Here is a 26,073-nt window from a genome sequence, read left to right as displayed (position 1 = left end):
TCATTTACATTAGGTGTAACAAAGCTATGTCACCTTGCATGCCAGGAAATAATTGTACTATAGTTTAGTGTTGCCAAAGGTTTATATATGGAAAACCTATTGTCTAAGGGATGGTTATCTTAACAGCTTTAAGACTATGAAAGTTCCATAACTTCCTATTTTCCATTTATTGGGACTGAAGTAACTCCATTTATATTCAATGATAAAATTATTTTTATAAAAAGTTGACTTCTACACACAAAAGATTCAATCACCAATTATATGCGTTATTTGTAAGGGGATGGCAGTTACAAATGCCTGAGAAGTGAATATCCCTCTTAAAACCTTTGTTATAAAAAGGCTAAGCTTTAAGGATATTAAATTATAGCCTTAAATAAATTTTTTCAAGCTTCTTTTCTGTTGACTTTTCATGTGTATATCCCTTGTGCCTCTTTGCACTCCATTTCATTTTAATCTAATATTTTAGTGTCACTGAGATCTTGGAAGTGGTTTGTTTGGAATGATAAAACAAACTCAACATTTTGTTTTGTCACATTTTCTCCATAATGATTCTCAGAAAAGAGCTGTGTGAACTTTGAATTACCTTTAGTTGAAAAAGAAATCATGTGAAATGAAACTAGGGGGGGAAACAAGACTGAACAGACAAGTATTCTTCATTAGCATAAATTCTGGTTTCTCAGCAAAAGCAGGACAGCTTTGAAAAATATTAAGTGCAATATACTCCATTAGTAGTGGAAACTGCCACATAATTTCTTCAAATTTTATAAGACTGCCAAGAAAAGCCAACTCAAATGGCCCTGGGGTCACTCTAATCTGTGTTTTATTCTTTTCTTCCTTCTTCCTCTGAGAACCACTTCGTCGACCATCTCTTGCATTTAGCAGCACTGTACTGTAACATACAAGCACAACTGTCGTTTCAGTCACCTGTGCCTTCTCCATTATGGTGACAGAATATTTTTCTTGCAGATCTCAGTGTTTCTAGTGATCCAAACTATTATCTCTCAGCTGCCCAGGGCATGTTTTTGTAGGTATGGTAGTAGCTACTACTCTCAAATAGCCACAGGTGCTGTTAGGCACCTCTTACTTCTGATGACTACCAAAACCCCCTTTTCTTCCTTTGCTATAATAGCAATATGCCAGGTATCTATTTAAAATGTCCTAAAGGGCAAGTGGTTTAAAAGAAAGCCAAGGGCCTTAGCACACATCTAGTAGAAGCTGATGTGAAGCAGGAGCGTTGTTGGATCAGAATTAGCACCTATAACTTTGCTAGGAATACCTGGTATAGTTTTGTGTCTTATTTAGTTTTTAGAGGCATCTGAAACTTTCACTGATGGTCTAAAACTTCTGGGAAAATTACGTTACATTGTCCTCCCAAAGTGCTACAGGAACCAATATTCTGTAATTTCAGATCAGGACCGATCATACGCAACTTGGCATCTAGAACAGCTTCTTGACAGCAACAGAAAGCTGTTCTAACATCCCAACTTTAAACAATTAAAACTCAATAGAACCTTGCACTAAAGCAAACCATCGTAGTATCCAAAATACCACTGGAGATTAAAAGGGCCAGGGCGGGGGCTGGGGGAGGAATGTATACATATTTCTGGTTTAAATAATCCCATTTGTACACAGTGGTTTGATTCCAAGTGCTTCTGGAATTTAAAAAGATTCAGTTATACACAGTTGGATCCATATGGTCCAAGCTGAAATGGTACAGTTAACACTTCTATTTCCATAGATTGAGCAACTGTCTTTAAAATGTTTTATTCCACAGTGTCCAGGGTATTTAGTGCTCTGAAGGACAGGATTCCTGAGTCACAAATGCATTTTCCTGTGGTGTACATCACCAGTGTATTTGAGCACCCCCTGATGATGGCTTTGTCAGCTATGAAAACAGTTTTTCCACATTTTTACAAATTATATGCTTTTAGGAACAGAGGGGTATAAACTATTTTCTCAAAGTTGTGCAGCTTGTCTGGAACACAGCAAAAATACTCAATCTCTAATTTTCTAAGTCCCAATCTAGAGCATGAATCAAAAGACACTTTTTCTTCAGAAGTGAGATGAAGTTGAGCATGTTCCAGAAGTTTCAAACCCATGTTTTAGCTCAACAGGACTAGGATTTACATATCCTGAAATCACAGAGCAAGTCCATATGGGATTAAAAATGAGGTATGTGCTGGGTATTTCTTATACATGCTAGATGAAATTCAGCGAATGCTACAAACATAGGAAGAAATAAGTAGCAGTGACTTCTTCAAAAAGTGTCTTTACTAGACAACAGGTACCCATGTCTGCAGGCTAAGAGAAGGGAGAATAGTTACAGCATTCAAGCCTAGAGGGAATTGCTATTTATGTTTTAATTTTAATTTTGTACTGTAGTAAGGGAAAGAGGTAATTCTAGGCCTCACATGCTGTGAGTGGTACATTGGTAGAGAAATTTAGGAACAGAGTGGGCTGAAGGTTCCTTTTAAATACTAGATGGTTTTCAAAGTCTTCAGGCAATGGCTGTCAGTTATTACATTGATTGCATTGCCTGTGGTGCTGCTGCTTGTATGAGGGGGCTTCAGTTTGCTCTTGGCAAATAAAGGAAGGGAAGTGGGACTGCTTAAAGGAATCATGCTCAAGAGCATGTTTCAGCATTACCTACAGAGCTACACCCTCATCCGCTCTCAGAAACATTAATCTTCCTTCTAGTCAAGGCCCCAAACTGTATATAGCTTATTAAAATCACATGCCCTGGTGTATGTAAGGGGTCTTGTCTGGCATGCTATAAAAGATGGCACTGTTGCGATGCCCTCTGCACCTGATGTGAGTTTTAAGTCTACAGAAGAGTTAGGTTATGGGTCCCATCCTATTTGAAATACATTGTAAATTTATCATAGATACAGTTTATTATGCATAAACGTCATTATTTTTTTGTTTTCATTCACTCTGCTAGAAAACTGAACCTTATGCCTTCTTTCAGCTGTATGAAAACAATACTGCTGGCCCAGATGTTTTGACTGTATTGTGTATGTGCACCTTCTACAATTTCTCATTCCATGAACTCACGTGTATCTGGAGTCCTCTGTGTACCTGCACATGTGCTGCCTAGAATTCCCAGGTGGCCTTTATTAAAAAGTGTTCCTAGTATTATCTCCTTTATTAACTGTATTTTATATGCCGGGTGTGCAGCATCCTTCCTCTTCCACCCTATTTATTATCTGGAAAAATAAGCATATCGAAGCAAAACAAGGCAACTAATTGGAATTAATAAAATAAAAATGAACAGAAACCATTCGACTGTGCTCTGAGGCAAGAACCTTCAGTTGCCAGGAAATTAATTTTATAAAGAAAAGTACATAAACACAAAAGAACTGAATGACAGCTGTTACTAGCCACATTGAAACGGTTGTCCCAATGACATAACCACAGAAAATTTGCTTTGTCATTTGCTTTCCTGATTTACAGTTAACACTCTTCACATCCTCTCAAACAGAACCAGTGTAATGATGAATTACAAAACTGTCCTCATGCCATTTCAGCCTCAAATGCAAAGAAACAAAATAAAATTATTTCCGAAAAAACCTGACATTTTTAATATATTTAGTATCAAAAGACACAGTCAAGAACAACTTGAACACTCCTCAGTGCTAACAGCACTTTTGCCTTCTCTTCCCCACAGCACATTTGAAGTGAGCCACTGAATCGGTATAAAACTTTCTCCAGCATGTATTTTGTCTCCCATAGCCACAGACTGAGACATCTGGAACATGTTATTGCACCTGTCAAGTAGCCTGTATACATTTTAGTTGCAAACAATAATTTTCTTTTGTCCTCCAGAGAGCTTATGTTTTCCATTTTTCCTGTTTGACTTCTCCAAGTATTTCTGGAGGAAAGACTCGAATATATAAACAGACCTACAAAAAAGTCTTGAGTTTCCCTGAGCCTGGAAGTCTGAAGGAGACATCATATCTGGCAGGTCCACCAAGTATTTGAGAAAGCCAAATTTCAGGCTGAAAGCTGTATTTTGGTTTCTAGTAAGTGGCTCTTCTTAATGATACAACTTCTTTATCAATACTTTTCTGTTCAGCGTACAATATGATGAACAGCTAGGGCTTCTCACATTTTATTGCATATCAGCCACTGCTGGATATTCATTTCTTTAATCTCTTGGCATCATATTAATACATATCTGATTGCAAAAGAACACCATGGTATGAAGTAATTTGAAATATTTAGCTGGAGCAACGTTTAAGTCTCAGACTACCACAAAACACAATCTGACAGAACACCAGAAGAACAACCATTACAATTATTTTTGGGACCACAGGTATTTTGATCAGACAGGAGGAATCTGAGGTTTTTTCAAGGTGTAGAGACTTACTGCTAGGAACTAATGTAACTAAACGGAAAACATATTCTGCTATATTGAATCTTACAGGATCACTCAGGTGGTTCTGAGTACAGAACCAAGTCCCATAAGTGTCAGAAGCGCTGTAAATTAGAAATTTTGTTCTAGACACATGAATCCAGATTTCCAAAGCCACTTAGAATTGTGTACCCACTGAAACTATCAGAAGCTAGGCACATGCTTTGTCAGCGTAGGTCTTTTTCTCTTCTTAGAATTAACCACTGAGAAACATTAAAACCTTCCAGACAATCTTTGAAAACATTATTAAACTGCAACGTGGCTATGAAAAGCTTGGTAACATTCAGGCACATTTTATCACAAGACTGAGAGTGCAATTTGACTGTACTGTGCTTTGAGACACAGTGATGATCACTACTTAAATGTTTAGAAAACAAAACACAGACTGGCTGAACTATGTTGTAATTCCTACTCACTGGGAAAAGGTAAATTCACCCCAGGGTTGGGGTTTTTTTTTTTTTGGTTTTCTTTTGTTGCTGGCAACACAAGCAAGTGCACAGTATACCAGATAGATATCTAAGTGGAGCTGTAAGACATTATGAAACTCTGGTCATGCATCTCACAGCGTACATGGGATGCCAGTTTGAAAAGTAATGTAAAAGATTGCTATTTCACTGTGATTTTACTTTACAGAAGTGGACTTACCTATATACAGAAATCACTGTTAAGCAAGCTGTGAATTTGCAGCACATTAGATCCTCTGTTGTAAACTTACACTGAGCTGCACAGAACTACTGTCAGAGCACATTAATGATATTCCTCAGGTAAACTGATACAGCTGGCACTGTGTAAATTTGTAACTAGCAGTAACCACTACCTTCCAGGAGAATGGTACACAATAGCAAGCAGAGTGTAAGGTTTTTTTTTTACCTTCCATACAGACAAACCCTTATGTTCATAAATACTTGCGGTTACTCTAAAGGAGATGTATCTATCATAAAAAGTTACTAACTCACTTGCAGGTACAGATTACTTAAAAAACAGCAGCAAACTGCTGAATGCTGTGCTCAATCTGCAGAAGTGGAACGAAGGAACAAGCAGCACAACTTTACTGAAAGCTCTGACAAGTATTTTGAAGAAAACTGAGAACATTTGCTCCCTTGTCTTTGAGTCTCTTCCTCTTGCTTAAGTGGATCACGTACTTTTTCTGTTCCATTTGTAAAATACCTACACCCCTCTGAACTGCTCGTGTTCTGCAAATAGAGTGAAAAAAGGCAGAGATGGACCAAACCAAAAGCACAAACCACACCACTCGGCAATCACTTGAGGTTGGAATTCTTCTCTTAAAATAATTCCAGAAACTCCCACAGCTTTCTGACTGCTTGCTGACACTCAGCTTTTCAAACAATCGAATGTTTTATACTTTTGATTTAAAGGTTATTCTCAGTCTTTTCCACCAATCAGTTCTACCACCTCAGCACATACTCAAAATTCTCCCTGGAAATGGAATTGTCTGATGTGATAAACCAGGGTCATCTTCAGAGCTAAATTTTAAACTTCTCTCCTATAATTCCATTTTCTGGTCTTAATTTAAAATTCCATTTTTCAGACTTACACATCCACCTCTCTTTCATGCCAAGAACCAGTGCCAAAGAAATAAATGTAACCCTTCCTGCAATTTCACCAGCCTTTCCGTGACTTGATTGCCAGAGGAAGAAGTTCAACGAGCAGAAACTTTACAAGAAATGCCGGTGTTATCAAAGCCCGCGAAGGCATGTCACTCCCGGGACCTGCGTGCGCCCGCTATCTGATTTCCTACAGAAACCCTTCCAGTGTCAAAGGTCCCTCCTCTCTAACGTGCAGCGGTCGCCGCGCCCCGAGCGTGCGGAGGGCGGCAGGAGCCGCAGCCCGAACCCCCGCGCGCAGCGGCACGGCCGGCGGGAAGCCGCGCTCCCGCACCGACGCGGGTGCCGGGCGCCGCTCGCTTCCTGCAAGCGCCGGCCGCCCCCGCCCCGCCGCGGCGCCCGCTCGGGCGGGGAAGCCCCGGAGGGCAGCGGCAGGGCCGCGCAGCCACGGGCCGGAGGGTTTGCTCCGCTCCGCTCCGCTCCTGCGCCCGCCCCGCTCCGCCGGCCCCGCCGCGCCATGCAGGTGGGCCAGGGAGGGAAGGAGGGACGGGACGGGGCGGGCGGCGGCACAGGCGGGCCCTGCGCGGCCGCGGCCGCCGCCTGACGGGGCTTCTCACTGCAGACCTTCCTGAAGTGGCTGCTGGGGATCCTGGGGGTCGCCGTCGTCGTCACGGTCGTCGCCGTGCCCCTGGCTCTGCTCACCGGCAGTAAGTCCGCGGTGAGGCCGGGAGGGGCGGGGGGCTCCCTGCGGCCGCCGGGGCTCTGCCGGGCTCGGGGGACCCGCGGGACCCTCACTGCAGCGAGCGGGGGGAAGTTTTGCTTAAAGTTAGTGCTTTGGGGAACGGGCTTGATAGAGCCGGAGGTCCCGGGAAACTGGGAGGTACTCCATCAGCAAGATGTCTCGCCTGGGAGGAGGGAAGGGGGAAGTTACAAAGTCCCCCGATTCCTGTGTGAGCTGGGAAAGTACTAGTTATGAGCATTAGCGTTTTCAGCATTTTCCGTTCCTGCTGCAGCCGAAGGCTTTAGAAGCATCAGTGAAATGCCAGTTCGTCAATTTTCTAGGCTGTATGGAAGAGCTAAGATTATATTCCCTCAAATTTGCTTTGTTTGCACAACTTTTGTTAACGCTATTGACTGAAATGATATACACAGCCCAGTTACAGAGGTCAGAAAGTAGGAAAAGCTTTGGAATGCATTTTTGGACTCTGATCAGTTTGTACTTTCCAGGTTGTCCTTGTAGCTCTGGATAATTAAACCCTCATCAGGCACTGCATTGCTTCCAGCTGACAGGGCAGAGCTGCAGGTTAATCTCTCTTTTTGTGTTGTTAGGATCCTAACAGCTGAGCAGTCGTGATATGTAGAATTCAGCACTGCAAACTCTAAGGAGACAAAGTGTTTTCTAGACTGGACCTTTGGTGGTTTTCTGTTTGTGAGGTGCACCCCAAGAAGTGCAAAAATGCGCACGTTGATCTTGACAGTGTGTTCAGAAATGAACACAGTCATTTCTTATGTACATAGAAAGTCCTGGTGGCTTTTTTGTATGTCAGTTATGTCATAATGTCATATGGCATAATTTACGTTAAACTTTTTTGCAATTCAGCTCTGTCATTATTAGTATCACAGTCATTAAAAACCTAGATTTTCAAGGTCCAGATACCTGAATTACATACCTTCTGGTCTAAAACTTGCATGAGTGGATGCAAGTGACTCTCTTTTCTGTTATTTTTGGGCAGCTTTTTGACACATCTCAAAGAAGCAGATTTTTGAGGTGACAGAAAATACTCTTAGTTTCAGAAGTTGGGAAGAGGAAGAGAAAGGGTCCTGATAATGTAATCAGATGCATGTGTGCAGGCATAACACCTAGTGAAAGAATTCAGTATGCAGGCCTGAACTGTGCTGAAGAGTTGGTGCTTGTCTACCTTAATGCCAATGCTGTGTCTTACTGAAAATCAGGTGGATATTGTTCTTTCATAAATCGTAGCATCGGAATCCTTTTGCTGTAGAAGTGGCTGCAATTCAGAATCAGTCAATGAGTTATATAGTAAATAGATTTCACTTTAAAGAAACACTTTTGTTGGATGACATACAGAATATCACCATGCTGTCAGTCTTGGCTTGCGTCATTTAATTTGTGAAAGAGTAGGGCAGTGTGTCAGTCTTTTTACTGTTGGCTGAAATCAGTGCGTGGGAAACTACCTAGAACACCCAAGTAGTTCACTAGGTTCCTCTGGATAAAATAAGGATTGAGATGGAGAGTTCCCAGTTAAAAAACTTGGATTCCTGTTTCTTCCCAAATGAGGCCAGCAGTAATGTCTGTGACCGTTAAGTTCGGGAACTGCAGGGTGCTTTTGAATTTTTTGACTGAAGGGTGCTAAACACGTTTTCTGTTAGCTGAGAGAGTACAGGTGGTGCACTTATAATCACTCCTTTATATGTTAGAGCACTTAATCACTGACAGTTTGATTATGTGGCTTTTATGAATGACCTCAGGGCATGCAAGTCCGCTGAGGATGCCTCCTGGGTCAGTACAGGTGTTGGCCTGAGTACAAAATGAAAGGTAGCAAAATTGAGGGGTGGTGGGGAGGAGGAGCAGCAGCTCATGTGACTGTGACTATGTGAAATCAAAGTCTGCTCTGATAAAAGTCCCTGTAATTGTAATCAAGTCTCTTATTTCATCCCAATGGTTTAAGCATTGTGCAGGGAGTGAAAATTATGACTGTCAGTATACACAAATAATTTTGAGTTTGGATTTCTTACCTTTGGCCTGCTGCTCTTCTGCCTGCTGTGTGTCTCAGTGTACTTTCATTTCGTAAGCTTGGTAGTCATGCAGCACAGAATTAGTTTGATAAATGAGCTCCAGTGCTGTGAAAGGTTGTGAAATTTTGTCATTCCGGAGGAGTTCTGGCTTGTTGGCTAGACTGTAGGCCTGGCAGGTGGAACTCCTGCTTCTTCTCTTGCAGCCATTTAGCGTGGGCAAATACTGTAGACCTGAGTTTTGCAAAAGGATTCCTTAATTTTGGGTGTGGTCTTTCACTATTTACCTTGAAAGTCTTCAGCCAGAACTGTATACAAAATCCTATACTTTTTGTTCATAGCCACTGCCTATTTTGCCACCTTATTTTGTATTTAATAACCACATGGAGCATCTTGCATCAAACAGTTTAATCTCAAAACAGCCTTGGGGGTTGTATTTGAAGTCTGATGAAAGCATTGTGATACTTTGAGAAGCTATTCAAGGGGTGACTACAGCAGCAAGTGGTCACCCTTGAAGTGTGAGTATTTTTTTAAAAACTGTGGTCTGTCTGTTCATGATTCATTTATGCATTTACTTACGCTTCTCCCATTTTTTTCTCCAGTAACTTTCCGTGCAAAAGGCAGGTTGAAACATCCAGTGACCTTACATCTTTACCTCTTCTCTAACAGCAGTTCTTGTTATGGCCAGCTGAGCAGGAAGGCCAGGAGTGAGAGGAAGAGTAGCCAGTGCTGAAAGCAGGAAGGAGACAGTGCAATACCTAGTATCATTCTGCTGCCATAAGCAAGTCATAAACAGCCTTGTCATGGGGGTCCTGTAGAACTGTCTGGTCACAAACCAGGTTCCTTCAGCCAGAGGTTGACTTCTCCAAAGGTGAGATACTCACTGAATGAGAAGGCTTATCACTTTTGCAGTTAGATGATACTATGCCTGGGGTTTTATGGTCTTTTGATAGAAATGTGCCTAGTAGAGGCTGTAAAAGCACAGCAGGTGCTGGAGAAGTTAATGACCTTAAGGTGCCTGAGGGTACTTTGTGAGTCTGATGCCTAACTGATGTATTGGGTGTTACTAGTGGCTGGTAGAAAGCTACCATAAATGGAGATAAAAGTTACTGGCATCAGAAGTCCAATAAGTTCATGTTGTCATCCTGGATTTGAAGTTGAAGAATGTTGGGACTGCTGAGACAGCTTTGTGCTTCAAGGCCTCCAGAGAGGTGAGGTTGCAGATCTTTCTCACAGCCGTATTAATATATAACTGAAAAGAAAAGGGTATAAAAGTCTCCAAATAGCTTTCATCATTGTTCTGTTAGGGGTGGTCATATTTACAGTCTTCCCCTGTTTTATCCCCTCTGCATTCTGTCCTGAACTAAGGCAATTTGTGACTGAGTGGTGTGGAGGAGTATCTGTGGCCAATGTCAACACCCTGCTTGCAACTGAACAGTATGTTTACAATATAGAGTGGCTTCTGACTGATACACAACCCTTGTATTTGAAGACCTGTGACACAAGATGTATGAATCTGGCAGCTGTGACCTGACATGGTTTTCTTGGGAATAAGGGGTCCTGTATTATTCCAGTTTCTGAAAGGCATTAGGTTTAAGTGTGTTTAGGGAGAACGCTAGAAAATCTGTAAGGGAATTTAAACCTCTGGATCAGAAATTGATCTTTGAAGTAGAATCTTTTTGAATCTAGATTCAAAAATTAAGGTGTAGATAGGACTCTTGATTCTGTGGGGGGTTTTTTAGAGAACTGTTACATAAATTGTGAGAGTAGTTAATTCCAGTAACCTAGCTTCAAAGGACTTTAATCAAAATCATGGCTGAAGTTCTCTCCAAAGTTGTGTGGGAGATACAACAGGTTAATTCCCTTGTTGTGAGTATGCTGTAGGCTTGTCACAGAATCATAGAATGGTTTGGGTTGGAAGGGGCCTTAAAGATCATCTAGTCCCACGCCCTTGCCGTGGGTAGGGACATCTTCCACTAGACCAGGTTTCTCAAAGCCCCATCCAACCTGACCTTCAACACTTCCAGGGATGGGACATCCACAGCTTCTCTGGGCAACCTGTTCCAGTGTCTCACCATCCTCATGGTAAAGAATTTCTTCCTAATATCTAATCTAAATCTCCCCTCTTTCAGTTTGAAACCATTACCCCTTGTCCTATCACCACACTCCCTGATCAAGAGTCCCTCCCCATCTTTCCTGTAGGCCCCCTGTAAGTACTGGAAGGCCACTAGAAGGTCTCCCCAGAGCCTTCTCTTTCTTCTCCAGGCTGAACAACCCCAACTCCCTCAGCCTGTTCTCATAGGTGAGGTGCTCTACCCCCCTGATCATCTTCGTGACTCTCCTCTGGGCTTGCTCCAACACGTCCATGTCCTTCTTATGCTGAGGGCCCCAGAGTTAGACACGGTACTCCAGGTAGGGTCTCACAAGAGCAGAGTAGAGGGGGAGAATCCCCTCCCTCGACCTGCTGGCCACGCTGCTTTTGATGCAGCCCAGGATGCGATTTGCTTTCTGGGTTGCAAGCGCACATTGCAGGATCATATTCAGTTTTTCATCCACCAACACCCCCAAGTCCTTCTCTGCAGGGCTGCTCTCGATCCACTCATTGCCCAGCCTGTATCTGTGTTTGAGATTGCCCTGACCCAGGTGCAGGACCTTGCACATGGCCCACCCATGTTGAACCTCATGAGGTTTGCACGGGCCCACCTCTCCAGCCTGTCCGGCTCCCTCTGGATGAGCCTCCCTTCCCTCCAACGTCTCGACCACACCACACAGCTTGGTGTTGTTGGCAAACTTGCTGAGGGTGCGCTCAGTCCCACTGTCCATGTCACCAACAAAGATGTTAAACAGCACCGGTCCCAAAACTGACCCCTGAAGAACGCCAGTTGACACTGATCTCCACTCGGATGTCGAGCCGTTGACCATGACTCTTTGAGTGTGACCATACAGCACTCTTTGAGTGTGACCATACAGCCAATTCCTGATCTACCAAGTGGTCCATCCGTCAAATCCATGTCTCTCCAATTTAGACACAAGGATGTCGTGCAGGACAGTGTCAAATGCTTTGCATAAGTCCAGGTAGATGATTTCAGTTGCTCTTCCCTTATCCACCAATGCTGTAACTGGTGGCTGACACACCAGAAGGCTGTGCTGCCATTCGGTGAGACCTAGACAGGCTGGAGAGCTGGGCAGGGAGAAATATAACGAAATACAACAAGGGCAAGAGTAGAGTCTTGCATCTGGGAATGAACAACCCCATGTATCAGTATAGGTTGGGGACTGAGCTGTTAGAGAGTAGTGTAGGGGAAAGGGACCTGGTGGTCCTGGTGGGCAGCAGGATGACCATGAGCCAGCAATGTGCCCTCGTGGCCAAGAAGGCCAATGGCATCCTGGGGTGTATTAGGAGGGGTGTGGTCAGCAGGTTGAGAGAGGTTCTCCTTCCCCTCTCCTCTGCCCTGGTGAGACCGCATCTGGAATATTGTGTCCAGTTCTGGGCCCCTCAGTTCAAGAAGGACAGGGAACAGCTTGAAAGAGTCCAGCACAGAACCACAAAGATGATTAAGGGTGTGAAATGTCTCCCTTATGACTCCAGGGAGCTAAGTCTCTTTAGCTTGGAAAAGAGGAGACTGAGGGGTGACCTCATCAATGTTTATAAATACGTAAAGGACAAGTGTCAGGAGGATGGAGCCGGGCTCTTCTTGGTGATGTCCAGTGACAGGACAAGGGGCAACGGGTGCAAGCTGGAGCACAGGAGGTTCCACATTAACATAAGGAAAAACTTTTTCGCTGTGAGGGTGACAGAGCACTGGAACAGGCTGCCCGGAGAGGTTGTGGGGTCTCCTTCTCTGGAGACACTCCAAACCCGCCTGGATGCGTTCCCGTGTGATCTACTCTAGGTGGTCCTGCTTTGTCAGGGGGTTGGACTAGATGATCTTTCAAGGTCCCTTCCAACCCCTAGCATTTTGTGATTCTGTAACCCTGTTGTAGAAGGCCACCAAATTTGTCAGGCGCAAAATGCCCTTAGTGAACCCACGTTGGCTGTCACTAATCACCTCCTTATTTTCCATGTGCCCTAGCATAGTTTCCAGGAGGATCCGCTCCCTGATCTTGCCAGGCACAGACTGACTGGCCTGTAATTCCCCAGGTCTTCCTTTTTAAAAATGTGGGTTAAATTTCCCCTTTTCCAGGCAGCGGGAACTTCACCAGACTGCCACGACTTCTCAAATATGATGGATAGTGGCTTAGCAACTTCATCCTCCCGTTCCCTCAGGACCCATGGTTGCATCTCATCAGGTCCCATGGACTTACGCACCTACAGGTTCCTTAGATTGTCCTGATCTTCTGCTACAGTGAGTGGTTCTTCATTCTTCCAGCCCCTGCCTTTGCCTTCTGTGACTTGGGCGGTGTGGCTGGAGCACTTGCCTGTGAAGATGGAGACAAAAAAAATGAGTACCTCAGCCTTCTCCATATCCTGGGTAACAAGGTCTCCTGTTTCCTTCCAGAAAGGGCCCACATTTTCCCTAGTCCTCCTTTTATCACCAGCATAGCTATAGAAGTTTTTCTCGTTGCCCTTGACATCCCTGGCCAGATTTAATTCTGTCAGGCCTTTGGCTTTCCTAACCTGATCCCTGGCTGCTCAGACAATTTCTCTGTATTCCTCCCAGGCTACCTGTCCTTGCTTCCACCCTCTGTAGGCTTCCTTTTTTTCATTTGAGTTTGTCCAGGAGCTTTTGTCCAAGGAGCTCCTTGTTCATCCATGCAGACCTCCTGGTATTTTCACCTGACTTCCTCTTCATTAGGATGCATCGCTCCCGAGCTTGGAGGAGGTGATCCTTGAATATTAAACAGCTTTCTTGGGCCCGTCTTCCCACCAGGGCTGCATCCCATGGTACTGTACCAAGCAGTTCCCTGAAGAAACCAAAGTCTGCTCTCCTGAAGTCCGGGTCAGTGAGCTTGCTGTGCACCCTCCTCACTGCCCCAAGGATCTTGAACTCCACCATCTCATGGTCACTGCAGCCAAGGCTGCCCCCCACCAGCTCCTCCTGGTTGGTGAGAGCAAGGCCTAGGGTGGCTCCTCTCCTCGTTGGCTCCTCTGTCACTTGGAGAAGGAAGTTATCATCAGAGCATTCCAGGAACCTCCTGGATTACTTGTGCCTTGCTGCGTTGTCCGCCCAACAGATATTGGGGTGGTTGAAGTCCCCTATGAAGACCAGGGCTTGTGAATGTGAGGCTGCTCCTATGTGTCTATAGAGAGCCTCATCTGCTTGGTTTTCCTGGTTGGGTGGCCTGTAGCAGAGCCCCCGCTATAATGTCACCTGACCCTGTGCTCCCTTTAATTCTGACCGATAAGCTCTCTGTCAGCTCCTCATCCATCTCCAGGCAGAGCTCCATGCACGACAGCTGGTTATTGGCATAGAGGGTGACACCCCCTCCTTGTCTCCACTGCCTGTCCTTCCTGAACATCCTTCCATTCCATTGTTCCAGTCACAGGAGCCGTCCCACCATGTCTCCATGATGCCAATAAGAGCACAGCCCTGCAGGTGTGCGCGCATCTCTTAGCTCCTCTTACTTATTCCCCGTGATGTGTGCGTTTGCATAGAGGCATGTAAGTTGGGCACTGATGAAGCTGACTTACTGTCTGGAATTCCTTTGTGCTGCTCCTCAGGTGCTCTCCTGCTGACCTGAGATCCCTCTCCAGGCTCTGGGCATCTGTTGCTGGCACTGGTGTCAGACTGGTAGGAGTGGGATGGATTGAGGTTCCCCTGCCCTGGCAACTTTAGTTTAAAACCCTCTTCACCAGCTTGGCAAGCCTGTTTGTCTGACCAAACGGTCTTTTGGCTTGAATCTGACTGTTCTAACTGTCCTCTTTTCCCTGCATGTTCACGCACTTTGCTCTGCATTACAGGATCCTTGTCATCTTCATGTTATCTGTGGATATATTGCTTTTCTAGGTCGTGAAGGAAAAGACAGAGAATGGAAATGTTTTCTTGCTATATGTTCTTGAATTCTGTAACTCATTTAACTCTGCTATCTACTTTAATTCAAATGTTGAGTAACGTAATATAAAAAAAATTATCAGCAGTGGATTGCTATCTGTAGAACAGTTCTGCTGGTTTTTATTTCCTTGCTTTGCATGAGGTGGGGCAAATTTGAGTGGGACTCCAGAGCTATTGATTACAAAGTTAATGATTAGCTCCCTCAAGGGAAGTCTCTGCAGCCCCAGAGAGTGATACCTGGGTGAACTTCACTGGGAGGTGTCACCGTGCTCACCCATTAGTTATAGTCTCTCCTGGATGTCCAGTATCAGACACTGAGTATCAGATGGGATTCTGGGCTAAGTGAACCTTTGACTGGACCCAGCAGAGTCATTTTTACTTTCTTCTTTGCTGGCAGTTCACTTCTGTGCTCTAATTGTCACGTATCTCAGGCAGTAACTAGGGGCTTAAGTGTAGGGGGGAAGATTTTTGAGTGCTTTTTTACACACGTTGGAAGAGAAGCAGGGAGGAAGGAAGGTTTGTAAAAAATAGCCTGAAATGTCACTTTCTTTTCTGACTAACTACTGAATCAGTCAGGTTTCCCTTCTTGCATCTCTCACGCTGCTCCTAAATTACATTCTTAGATTGCAGCTCATTCTCACTCTTGTTCTGTTGTCACTTAAAACCAGCAATACTCATTCACCTTTTCTGAATTTTATTGTTTCTCAATCCCTTTCCTTCTCGTTTTTGCTAAGCGTCACGCTTATACTCGTCTTTCCCTTGTGGTTCTTCCAGTCTCTCTTGGTAGTGGTGAACATGCAGTAAAGCTTCCGTTATTACTGGTTTTATAGTTTTCCATCTCTTTTATGTTGCTCTTTTTTATTACATATGGAAATCATTAAAATGTGCCCTGACACTGGGGAGCAAACAATACATATTCCAAAAGTAATTTGTCAACAACTTTAGATTTTGGTATGGTGATGTGTCCTACCATAAACTTTACACAATAGTTAACAACTTGTTTACACCTTACACCTACAGAAACCAGCTCAATTTTCCTCTTGAGAAAGGGTGACATGTTAAAAAAAAAAAAATCAATCCAAAATCGAAACAGAACTGTTTGTCAACTTCATATGAGTACTACTTAGATAAAAGGTTAAGAGCCTTCTTCCCAGAAGGACTTACTTAAGTTTTTGCTGTTGTAACAGGGGTATTATGGGGTAAATATTTCTAGTATATCATTATGACAGTGGAAATACGTATGTGCTGCTGGGGGTGAGAATAGGGTACAGATGAAGAGCCAGTCATTTGGGATTTAGAAAAATAAGTCTGTATCTGGAGTAGTCAAAAAAGAAAAATAGCAAGAAAATTCAGCCTTCACAGCCTCTCTGAGGAACCTGGGAATGAAAGAAGCTGTTTTGTTAAAATATGAACATACATTGACCTGTATCCAATCTTCAAAGCCAATAAAATGCTCTTGAATGTCAACAACTACTTTATTTTGTCAAAATAAACCTGTTTAACACTTCTTTTCAGATGGAATCTGAACAAGAACTAAAATGCAGAATTCAATGTATGTTGAGTATCCTAGGTCGGTGGCATAATGTGGATAAGTAAGAATATACTGGTAGTGGCCTATCTCGCAATTTAAGAAAATACTTCAACTAGAACTTTTATGACTGTACCCTTACAGCTTGGCGTATGTTTTCATATTCAGTTACTATGTGGAAGGTGTTGACAGAAAATGAAATTTTAATTTTATACACAGCCAACAAATCTTAATAGTGGCCTGATTTTTAGTAATGAGACCTCAGCAAAATATGTGTGTCACCAGGGGGAAAAACATTCATCAGTTTGGAAAAATCCCTAAACCTGTTCATCAGCCACCTGTCTTAGATTGCTCCTCCTTTTCCAAGAGAGAATTTTGTTGCTTTCTGAAGCCCCTCTAATTGAAAATGACACTTACTCAATTAGGAAGAAGTGATATTCCCAACTAGACAACTGTGCATGAATATCAAATGCACACTTGTTCATAATCCATCAAATTAAATATTCAGTTAATATAGAATAATTAACCTGAGAAATTAATATTCTCATGGAAACTTCATGAACAAGAAATCTAGACTAGTAATTTTTTAGAACAGTCCAATTTCAGATAGAATTGAACAAGGATTTTTTTTAACCTTTGCTGAGCATCTTAGACTAAAATCAATGTTATGGCTCCGGACTTTTATTGCAGCAATTGCTGCACAGTCTGTGCTGTATATATGCAATGTGCTTATTGTTTGGAAATAAGAGTAAAACTGTAATAGCTAATAAAAGTATCTTCCTGCCGTATTGCAGATGTCACACGTATTTAACCTGCAGAAAGATAACCTGCAAAAAATATTGTGAGGAGCTTTTCTCTGTGTGTCCCCCCAAGGACTTTGCACTCTTTTCTTCTTCAGCATAATGGAAGAAGAGGCTGTCTGTTTAAAAGTATCTGAAAGACTGGGACTCTCACTGTTGGTAGGGGCAGGGTATTCTCTTGGTTGATCAGTCACCACATCTGTACTCAAGTGTTTTTATCCAACATCTTTTGATTTGTACTGGTAGTAGTAAAAAAAGGAATGATTTAGCCAGTTGAAATTGCTTCCCTTCTGGACTGTGTACATTTGTATAAGGGTTGTTTTTAGGTTTCCATTTTAAAAAAAAAAAAAAAGGTAGGGGAGGAAGTAGGGAGAGAATTGCACGCCTGAATTTAATAATTATAGTCTTTGCTTTCAGAGAAAAAAGGTCACAGAGACTCACAAACCGATTTTTTTATTATTATTATTGTTTGAACGTTTCAGACTTTGGAAAAAGTAGCTTGTGCAGTGCAGCCAGTAAGAATGAAGGATTTTTCATAGCAGTTGACTGCAGTGTGCTGGAGCTGATGACCAATCATTAGCTTAACTGGGTTCAAAGTTTCACTTAGTCTTTTCATAGTAACCCAGTTACTTGGCTTTAATTTTCAGTCAAAATAGTAATGTTGCAGTAAACATTCCGATACCTTGGTGAAAAACACATTAAGAGAGGGATAAATATTTAACCAGTTATTTCATCATAAGCTTCTTTGTGATCTAATTATTTTTTTTTAAATTAGACCTTCCCTGAAAATTTTACTGCTCCTCAGATTTTTTTATTTGAGGCATTTCTGAAATTTGAGTTTAACGATGAGCAGATGATTCACAATTGAAGCATTCATGAACAGGGACAGCAGTATTGCAGAATATGCAATAAAGTAAAGCAGCTGCTTTAATTTTAGGGTATCTTTCAAGGTCTGTATATCTGCTCACATGGACGTCACATTTCATTCACCTGGACAACCTTGCCCATTCGCCACTCAAACATGAGCATGTATGTCTCCACTTTGCATGGTCCACCCCACAATTGGTATCTGATGCAAATATTAGCCGTCAGGGCTCTGCAGTGGAGTACCCAGAGTGAGCATAGAGGGGAATGGCACGAAGATCACTTTTTTTACAATTTTTGAGGAGTACAAGTATGCATTTCCTGATTTGATGGACAGAGTCTTCTGTTTATTTTTGTCACTGTCAAAAAAGTATTTTTGTTTACTTTTAACAGCTCTTGTGTACCTTAAAGTAAAACAGCAGCAGTAAAAAGGCATCTGTAGTTTTACATGAGTTGTTTGAATGATCTCACCTATACTCCTTTATTTTATGTTTACTGAATTTATCTTGCAGTAAAGCTTTAGTGCTTTCTCACTGCTAGTACTTTAGAGCTGGTCAGCTAAAAGACATCAATAACCAGCAACAGAAAACCACTTATTTTAGTAGTCAGGTTAAGAAGCTAGGGTGGAACAATTTGCTCCAACATCAAAATGTCTCTTCTGTCTGTCTTTCAGAAAGTACCTCTGAGCCTGATTCACGAAGAACCTATACTCTGCAGAATTACTTGAACAATGACTATACATACAGAACACATAATTTGCAGTGGATTTCAGGTAATTAATTTCTACATACAGCACGAATGTCAAGAAAATGTACTACCTTCAGTAAACACGTGTCTTCATGCTGAGGTGACTAGCTGTATCCTGAAAAAAAAGTTAAATTATTTAATGGTGCCGTTATAGAAAGGTACATACCTCAAAGAGTTGTGATTTTTTTTTTTTTCTTTTAGATAAATGTTCACATTCATGGCAAGCTGTATTCTGATACTGCTGTAAGAGCATACTTACTTAAATGTGTTTTTGTAGAAGCATGTTATCCTTTGAAGTGCGTGGGACAGGGCTTTTTCCTTTTGAGTGTGCCTAGTGACCTGAGGGAAGAGATGCCGGAAGGTGGAGGCTGTGAGCCCTGGAACTACGTTTTGAGAACGTTCTTGTGCTATAAGCTTCCTTTCATTACAGAAGTGGGAAACACAATATTGACCAGATTTTTGTATTTTATTTCCTGCTTAAAAACATAGGGGGAAAAGCATAACTGATGAGCACTTCAGTTACTGTTTATTAGCAGCTCTCTTGTTCTTCTAGGAAATCAGTATCTTCACAAAACAGCTGATGGGGACATCCTACGTATCAATGCTGACACCGGAACATCCTCAGTAGTCTTGGCGAATACGACATTAGTACGTTGACTTATATATAACATATGCAGATGTTGGGAAAGGTATTGAATTTAATGTTTTCTTCTGCACATTTCTTTGGAATCGGTGCTTAACGTGTTCCTTTTGTCCTTTGTTGACAGGATAAATACAAGGCAACCACTGTTATATTGTCTCCTGACCAAAAGTTTGCTCTTCTGCAGTACAGCTATACAAAGGTACAAGTGCACTTTACTTCTCTGAGGATGAAACTGGGAAGTAAAGGTTTGGGAGCAACTGAGAGGCTGAGAGAATGTGAGGGAGATGCAAAAGGATGGATGAATGAGATGGATGTTTGCAGGGTAACAATGAAGTTGAGCAGGCAGGAGGAGGAGAGGGGAGACTAGTATTGTCTGTGAGCTTGGCAGAAGAGATGTGACTACCCGAGAAAAGAACTTGAATAAAAAAATGGATGGAGAGCTATCACAAGGACAGTGAAGCTGGGTGGTTCATCTGGGAAGACAAGCTGGAAGGGTAGATAGGCATGACTGTCCAAGGAGCTGTGTGGGTAAGGAGAAGTGATGAGTAGATATGCTTGTACATGTACTATGTGTGTATATATATATGGTCGTTACACTGTGGTGTTAGGACATAAGAATTTAAAACAGGTGAATGAAAAGCAGCATGTGCTTACAAGAGAAGGCTGTCCTCTTGTGCCTCGAGTGGACTTAGGTGTCCTTGTTCCCTGCTGTCAGCAAGCACACGAAAAACCTCCAGCATAATGCTTCGTCCTGGCTTGGTGCCCTGAGGGGAAGAGATGCACGTTGGTCATGAATCTTGTGATCATGGTGGTGTGGTCAATGGGTCATTGCTGGTGTGTTTGTCAACCGATGTTTGTGCCAGGTGGCAGGAAAACCTGGCTCTGTGTGCCAATTGAGGACAGTTATAGAAACTTAATGGAGGCAATAATTTGCCCTACAGTTTATGCACTGAGAAGCCAGTAACTTTGTTGTTGTTTCCTGTTTTTTCCTTTTTTTTCTGCTAGAGAGCTGCCTGTTTTATTTGTAAAAAGCTCAGTGGTGACTTGTGCAGTGTACAAATACTCAAGCACTGTATCACTGAGCTCTGTCTACATGTTCTGGCTTTGCAGTCCAAGAATGCCTCTCACGCTGTGCCAGCCATAATCCATGCACTCAGTTGTCACTTTTTTTTTCTGTTTTGGCTTCCTTGCTAGGTGCTACTAAGCCAGTTACCTTTTGTCTTTCTGAGTTGTTCAGAATTGTTTGACTTTCTACTGCATCATTAGTGACCACAGAATGCGTTGTATTTTTCCAGCCACCCTATTCGTCCCCTCTACTTGTGATTTATTGCTCTATAGTATTTTATTTGTTGCAGTCATAAGAGCTAATTTTATTTTAATGATGAAGCAAGATCTTTTGAACTTTATGTAATAGTGTGATTGAAAGTTATGTTATTATTAATCTTTATTGCAAGAGAACAGAGTAACAGAATGAATCATGAGGATGTGGACACTTCTTATGTAATAGCCATCTGGTTGTGTAGTACTAAGTTATTGTTTTATATCTTCATACAAATCTTCAAAAACCATCATAGAAGGTAGCATTATTGTAACGTCGACACCGTGGGCTAAATCAGACCTCTTCAGCCCCACGTAGTGAACACATTAAATGTGTCTGCATTACCATCATCTTTCTCTCTATAAAGTGCCCACAGAGTGACAGACTTCAAGAGGCAGGTTTCTGAGAGAAAGGATTTATTTCTGTGACAATATGAATTGGAACAGGTCACCCTGGAACTGGAGGAGCTGCTACAGAAACACTGCTGGTACTTGAGGAGTACTACACAATAAGATGCCAAGTTAAATACAGCACGAAAAATGAGAAGGAAAACGTCAAATACGCTGGAAAGCATAAGGAAGGGCATTAACTGTGCATAGCTATGATAGTCTGCCATGTAGCTACAAGGATTTCTAAAAATCTGCAGCATGTCCGACCTCTGTATCTCTGTCCTTAATCAGTCAGTGGCCTCTGCTGTAGTATTTAAGTGATGACCCCAGAGCTGTGGCAATTCTTTAGTCTTTTCTTAAACCTTGCAGAGATTCGTTACCCTTGTACGTTCTGTCTGTCTTCAGCAAAAGCGGGAGGAGGGTTTCAGAGATAATTCAAACTGTAAGAGATGTGAATCCTGGTGAAACTTATTTTCTTAATATTAAAATATTCTTTTGCAGTTGTGGAGGCATTCCTATACAGCTTCATATCACGTTTATGATTTCAGTAGCAGGTCAGTAATTTTTGTACACGAGGAGTAGTTTTAACATTATTTTGCAATGAAGTGACATTTCACCGATTTCTTAGCCGCATTTTATTTTTGTTTTTCCAGTTCTATCTTAGATGGCAGACTGCTACATAACAATACACAATATATATCCTGGTCACCTGTTGGACACAAACTGGTTAGTAAAGATAAGTGAAACTTTGTAAACAGTCGGTTTTGTACGTGTGGCATGGAAGCTCACATTGTCTGTACACTTGAGGTTTTGGGACTTTCCTACTGCTAAGATGAAGTAGCTGAACTAGTTTCCAATTTGACTGCTGTTGCTGGAAAGATTCCAAAATCACTCTCTGTGTTTTGTTATCTTCCTTAATGAAAATGCATTCCTGAAAGTAATAGTGGCCCCAGTAGTCTTGAAATGCACAAATGCACAGGAACTTAATGTTTTTACAGTTGCAGACAGTAGCTCATCCCTTTCAAAGGCAGCAGCATTACAATTGTCTGCTTAATCGTCACTGTGATTTTTATTTCCTAATTACACCGTAATCAATGATTTTTTATTTGATGGGTGCATGTAACAGGGATTAGGGATCAAAATCTCTCTTGTGCTCTTTCCCACTGGCCTTTTTTTCCTCCTGTCCTCCCCACTCCATGGCAATGGTGACAGCCAGTGTGTTTGCAAGGCTTGTGCTTCCCCTACAGTGAGCGTTGGATCTGACTAAAGAGCTATCACAGGAGAATGTGGTGTTTATTTATTCTTATTGCTTGTAGTGTAGGGATTAAAGAACCCAGCCACAGAAGCAAAGGACATTGAAAAGAGCTTTCCGCATCTCAGAGCGAAGCTCTGGAATAAGACTGTGTTGTTCGGTTGTTGTAGAGGAAAAACAGGGATGATTAGAGAGGCAGGCGGGTGCCAAAAACTAGAGGAGTTCTGAGCGCTGCTGAGGAAATGCAGTATCTTTGCAGACCTATTGGCAATGTTGAGACCCCCATCAATGTTTTACCAAAGTGCTGATAGTTTTCTTTGAAAGACAAATTGGTGAAAAACAACTCCTGATGGAGGAAAATAAGCTGGTATCTCAGCAGAAAATGAATGGCAAGGTTTTCAAAACTTGATACAGTAATCGTGTCACTTATTGTAGTTGGTTGGTTTTGCATTTAGGCCTGAAGTTAGGTTGCTACATGCAATTTATGTTAATAATTCAAATTTGTAAGTGTCAGTGATGTTTGGTGAAATGCAACTTTCAAAGTCAGTTTTTGTCATCTGATATAAAAGTGAATTTCCCAGTAGATGAGGCAAAAGAAGGAAGTAGGATTTACTCTAATAGTAATTGTGATCACAATGATATTTTGCAGGCATATGTTTGGAATAATAACATTTATATAAAAGCTTCACCAACAGCAGAACCTGTGCAAATCACTGAAAATGGAGAAGAAAATAAAATTTTCAATGGAATACCAGATTGGGTTTATGAAGGTAACTATGTCAAGCATATTTTACTTTGCATTATGATGTAAAAAATTCAGGTTATTGTAATTATTTTATTATAACTGTTATCTCATTTCTTATCATTGAATCTAAGTCTATATTTTAACAGAAGCATGCATCTTTACCCAAGCTTGATACCTGGCTAGTGTGAGGATCTGAGAATGGAAATGAGTTCGTCTAACTTGCAGCACATCACTGGAAATCGCAGTGTGTGAATTAGCTTCGTATGATAGATTATAAGCATTGATCTAATGTCTCATTTCAGAACCCCAGCAAACAGTGTGCACTTTGGTATCTCAACTTCAATTAAAAAAAAAAGTCCTATTAAAAACTAGTGAGAACAGTACCTAGGATAGAAGAGCCAACTTGCCAATTGTAACTTAAATGCATTTACATCTCTTTCAGAGGAAATGTTTGGCACCCATTCTGCTCTGTGGTGGTCTCCAAATGGCAATTTTGTGGCATATGCAGCTTTTAATGATACAGAAGTTCCTGTTATAGAGTATTCGTTTTATTCTGAGGACACCTTGCAGTATCCAAAGACCGTTAGAATCCCGTATCCCAAGGTCCGTGTTATTTATTAAATGTGTTTGTTCGCAGTTTCATTAAGAGAGTAGTCTCATCTAATCAGTTTCTGCTAATGAAAATATTGTCTGTCTCTCCTCAACAGCTTGCTGTGATTACTCTTTCTGAAGTCAACAGCATCTGGCAATGTTAAAGTATTTTATTATCTCCAGGGGAAAGCAAAAAGAAAAAAAAAGATTTAAGGTTTTGTTGTTTCAGCAGAAAATTTTGAAGTAGCAAGTAGATGTTGAGATAAAAAAAGCTCTTAGGGAATTGAAGTTGGTACAAAGCATTTGGCAGATGTACATTGCGTTAGAGTTGTGCATGGTATTGATAATGGCATCTTCTTCAACTAATGTAGCATTTTTAGTTGTTGGATGAAGGGGAGGAATCTGCTGATCAAGTTTCTTTGCCCACACCTAAAAAGCTTTTTCAGTTTTAGCTGTGAGAGTGAAGCCTTTGGTGCATGCAGCTCCTTTTCCTCGCCCTTCCTCTCCACATGACTTTGTGCCCACTGCTTGTGGTGCTGTTGGCACTGGACTAAATGATGTGAGAGTCAGTCCAATATGCCCCAAACAGGTTCTTTCAGACACTCCACATGTGGAGGGTTTCAGGTTTAGAACAAGATTTGTGTGTGTGAAGATATTTGACATTATGCAGGATTTTGATTTAGCGGAGCGATGCAGCAATGCACTTAAGACACAAGTACAAATTACACTTAAGAGTACAACAATTGCACTGTACTGATGAATCATAATACAAACGTGATTCTCATTGCTGGTCTCCATAATATGCTCACCGCCACAATGGTGGGCATCGCCATTGCTGGGAAGGAAAGCCCATGACTTTCTTCAGTTCTTTTTGTACATTGTTTGGTTTTTATACTCTGTGTTGGGCTGAGGCACCTACATATCCCCCCGCCACTGGCCTGGCCAGCTCAAGAAGATATTTTCACTCTTAATTAACTGGGGCAGAACAGTTGATAGGCCAATTAGTCAGCTGTATCAACTGATACAGCTCTTTGTCTGGTGTAAAAGCTGGCCTCTGGTCCTCTTTGTGCCAAGTTCAGCTTTCTCTGCAGCAGCCATGGTCAGTCACTCCCTACCCTTCCCAAAGGTGTAGGAGCACATGGCCTTTGCCTGTCCCCTTGGAGCCTCCCCCAGAGGGGTCACTGATGCCCACAGCCAGCCACTGGGCTCACTGACAGCTGCAGGGGCTCTGCCCTGAGCGTGGTGCCTTTGAAGAGACATAGGTGTGGAATGACCTGCCAATTCAGATAGCACCTTTTATTACAAACCCCTTTTGTGTGGAATATTGCTGACTTATGGAGGTGAGTCAACTACAGCGACCTAACTGTTAGGATGAGAACTTGGCTAGTTAACTTCTGGAGAAGAAGCCCTCACTGACACAGTTATATTGCACTACATCAGTAGCACTACATTAAAAACAGTGGGGTACATACTGCAGTCACAGCTTTGTGTTATGGGCAGCTATTACGTCATCACTTTAATGTAAGGTATCCATTTCCCTGAAGAAGCACTTTTCTGTCAGCAATGGATTTGATTCACTGTTAAGTACTGTGTGTGGCATGTGAGGCAAGGTATGGTCAGATACTTCTTTGGGTACAAAAAGCCCTATATAGTTGTGAATTTTTCTAAATGTAGTAGTCTTTCTTATCTAGAAATACATAACTAACACTTACATAAATTATCCTTTGTATTTTTTTATATGAATCTATCTTAAGAACTGCATTTAGGAACTTGTCTTTTCACATGTTTGAAGTTGGCTGGTTCTACCTGACTGTCTGTAGTAATTTCTTCATCTATAGTTTCAAACACTTATTTCACCAAGTGTATTCTCTCTTCAAAAGTACAATGGAAATTTTTATTTTTAGGCAGGAGCTACAAATCCAACTGTTCAATTCTTTATTGTGGATACCAAGTCGCTGCCTGCTTTCCACTCTGCTGAAATTTCTCCACCTGCAGAAATAAAATCAGGGTAAGTAATTCTGGATAAATGTTTCCTTGTTTCTTTTGGTGGGAGAGGAGGAGCTCGTATGTGTGACCACCCTATATTCAGTGTATATGGCAGTTTTTCCCAGTCATACAGCTCTGGTAGCAGCAAGATTTACCAGAGAAAATCTGCACAGAGATTATCCTCCTAGTGGTTATATATAGATGGCATATTCCATGTATGTTATATTCAGAATGTGACAAGTTCTTGGCTCATCACATTCAGTGGAGTCTAACTATGGTGAAGTCATTTCACAGTACAACTTTAATATGAGCAAGTTTTGGTATAATCAAATTATAATATATGTATTCCAATTCACTGGGGGGAAAAAAACAAAACAAAACCTTAATGGTAAGTGAAGATTTGATTTCTTTGGAAGCAGACTCCTTGCTAAGGCAAGGTACCATGGTTGTCTTTAGATTTATACTTAAAATGTTTGTTTTCTTT

General features: G+C 41.9%; 1 protein-coding gene across 1 annotated transcript in view; it reads left to right on the top strand.

Moving 5' to 3' along the window:
* The first annotated feature begins 6,128 nt into the window (after nucleotides 1-6,128).
* The window catches only part of LOC104352184 (dipeptidyl peptidase 4), a 43,900-nt gene continuing 23,955 nt past the window's right edge, over nucleotides 6,129-26,073 (top strand). Inside the window, exons 1-10 of the mRNA XM_086465957.1 lie at nucleotides 6,129-6,344; nucleotides 6,602-6,686; nucleotides 18,592-18,690; nucleotides 19,219-19,313; nucleotides 19,433-19,507; nucleotides 21,517-21,569; nucleotides 21,669-21,741; nucleotides 22,917-23,037; nucleotides 23,455-23,615; nucleotides 25,508-25,611. Of these exons, the coding sequence (XP_086322083.1) occupies nucleotides 6,129-6,344; nucleotides 6,602-6,686; nucleotides 18,592-18,690; nucleotides 19,219-19,313; nucleotides 19,433-19,507; nucleotides 21,517-21,569; nucleotides 21,669-21,741; nucleotides 22,917-23,037; nucleotides 23,455-23,615; nucleotides 25,508-25,611 (1,082 nt within the window). The remainder of the gene's footprint in view (nucleotides 6,345-6,601; nucleotides 6,687-18,591; nucleotides 18,691-19,218; nucleotides 19,314-19,432; nucleotides 19,508-21,516; nucleotides 21,570-21,668; nucleotides 21,742-22,916; nucleotides 23,038-23,454; nucleotides 23,616-25,507; nucleotides 25,612-26,073) is intronic.

This window comes from Leptosomus discolor, chromosome 5 (assembly GCF_034619465.1).
Source record: "Leptosomus discolor isolate bLepDis1 chromosome 5, bLepDis1.hap2, whole genome shotgun sequence".
Taxonomy (NCBI): Eukaryota; Metazoa; Chordata; class Aves; order Leptosomiformes; family Leptosomidae; genus Leptosomus; species Leptosomus discolor.
This window is presented reverse-complemented; position numbering and strand designations above follow the sequence as displayed.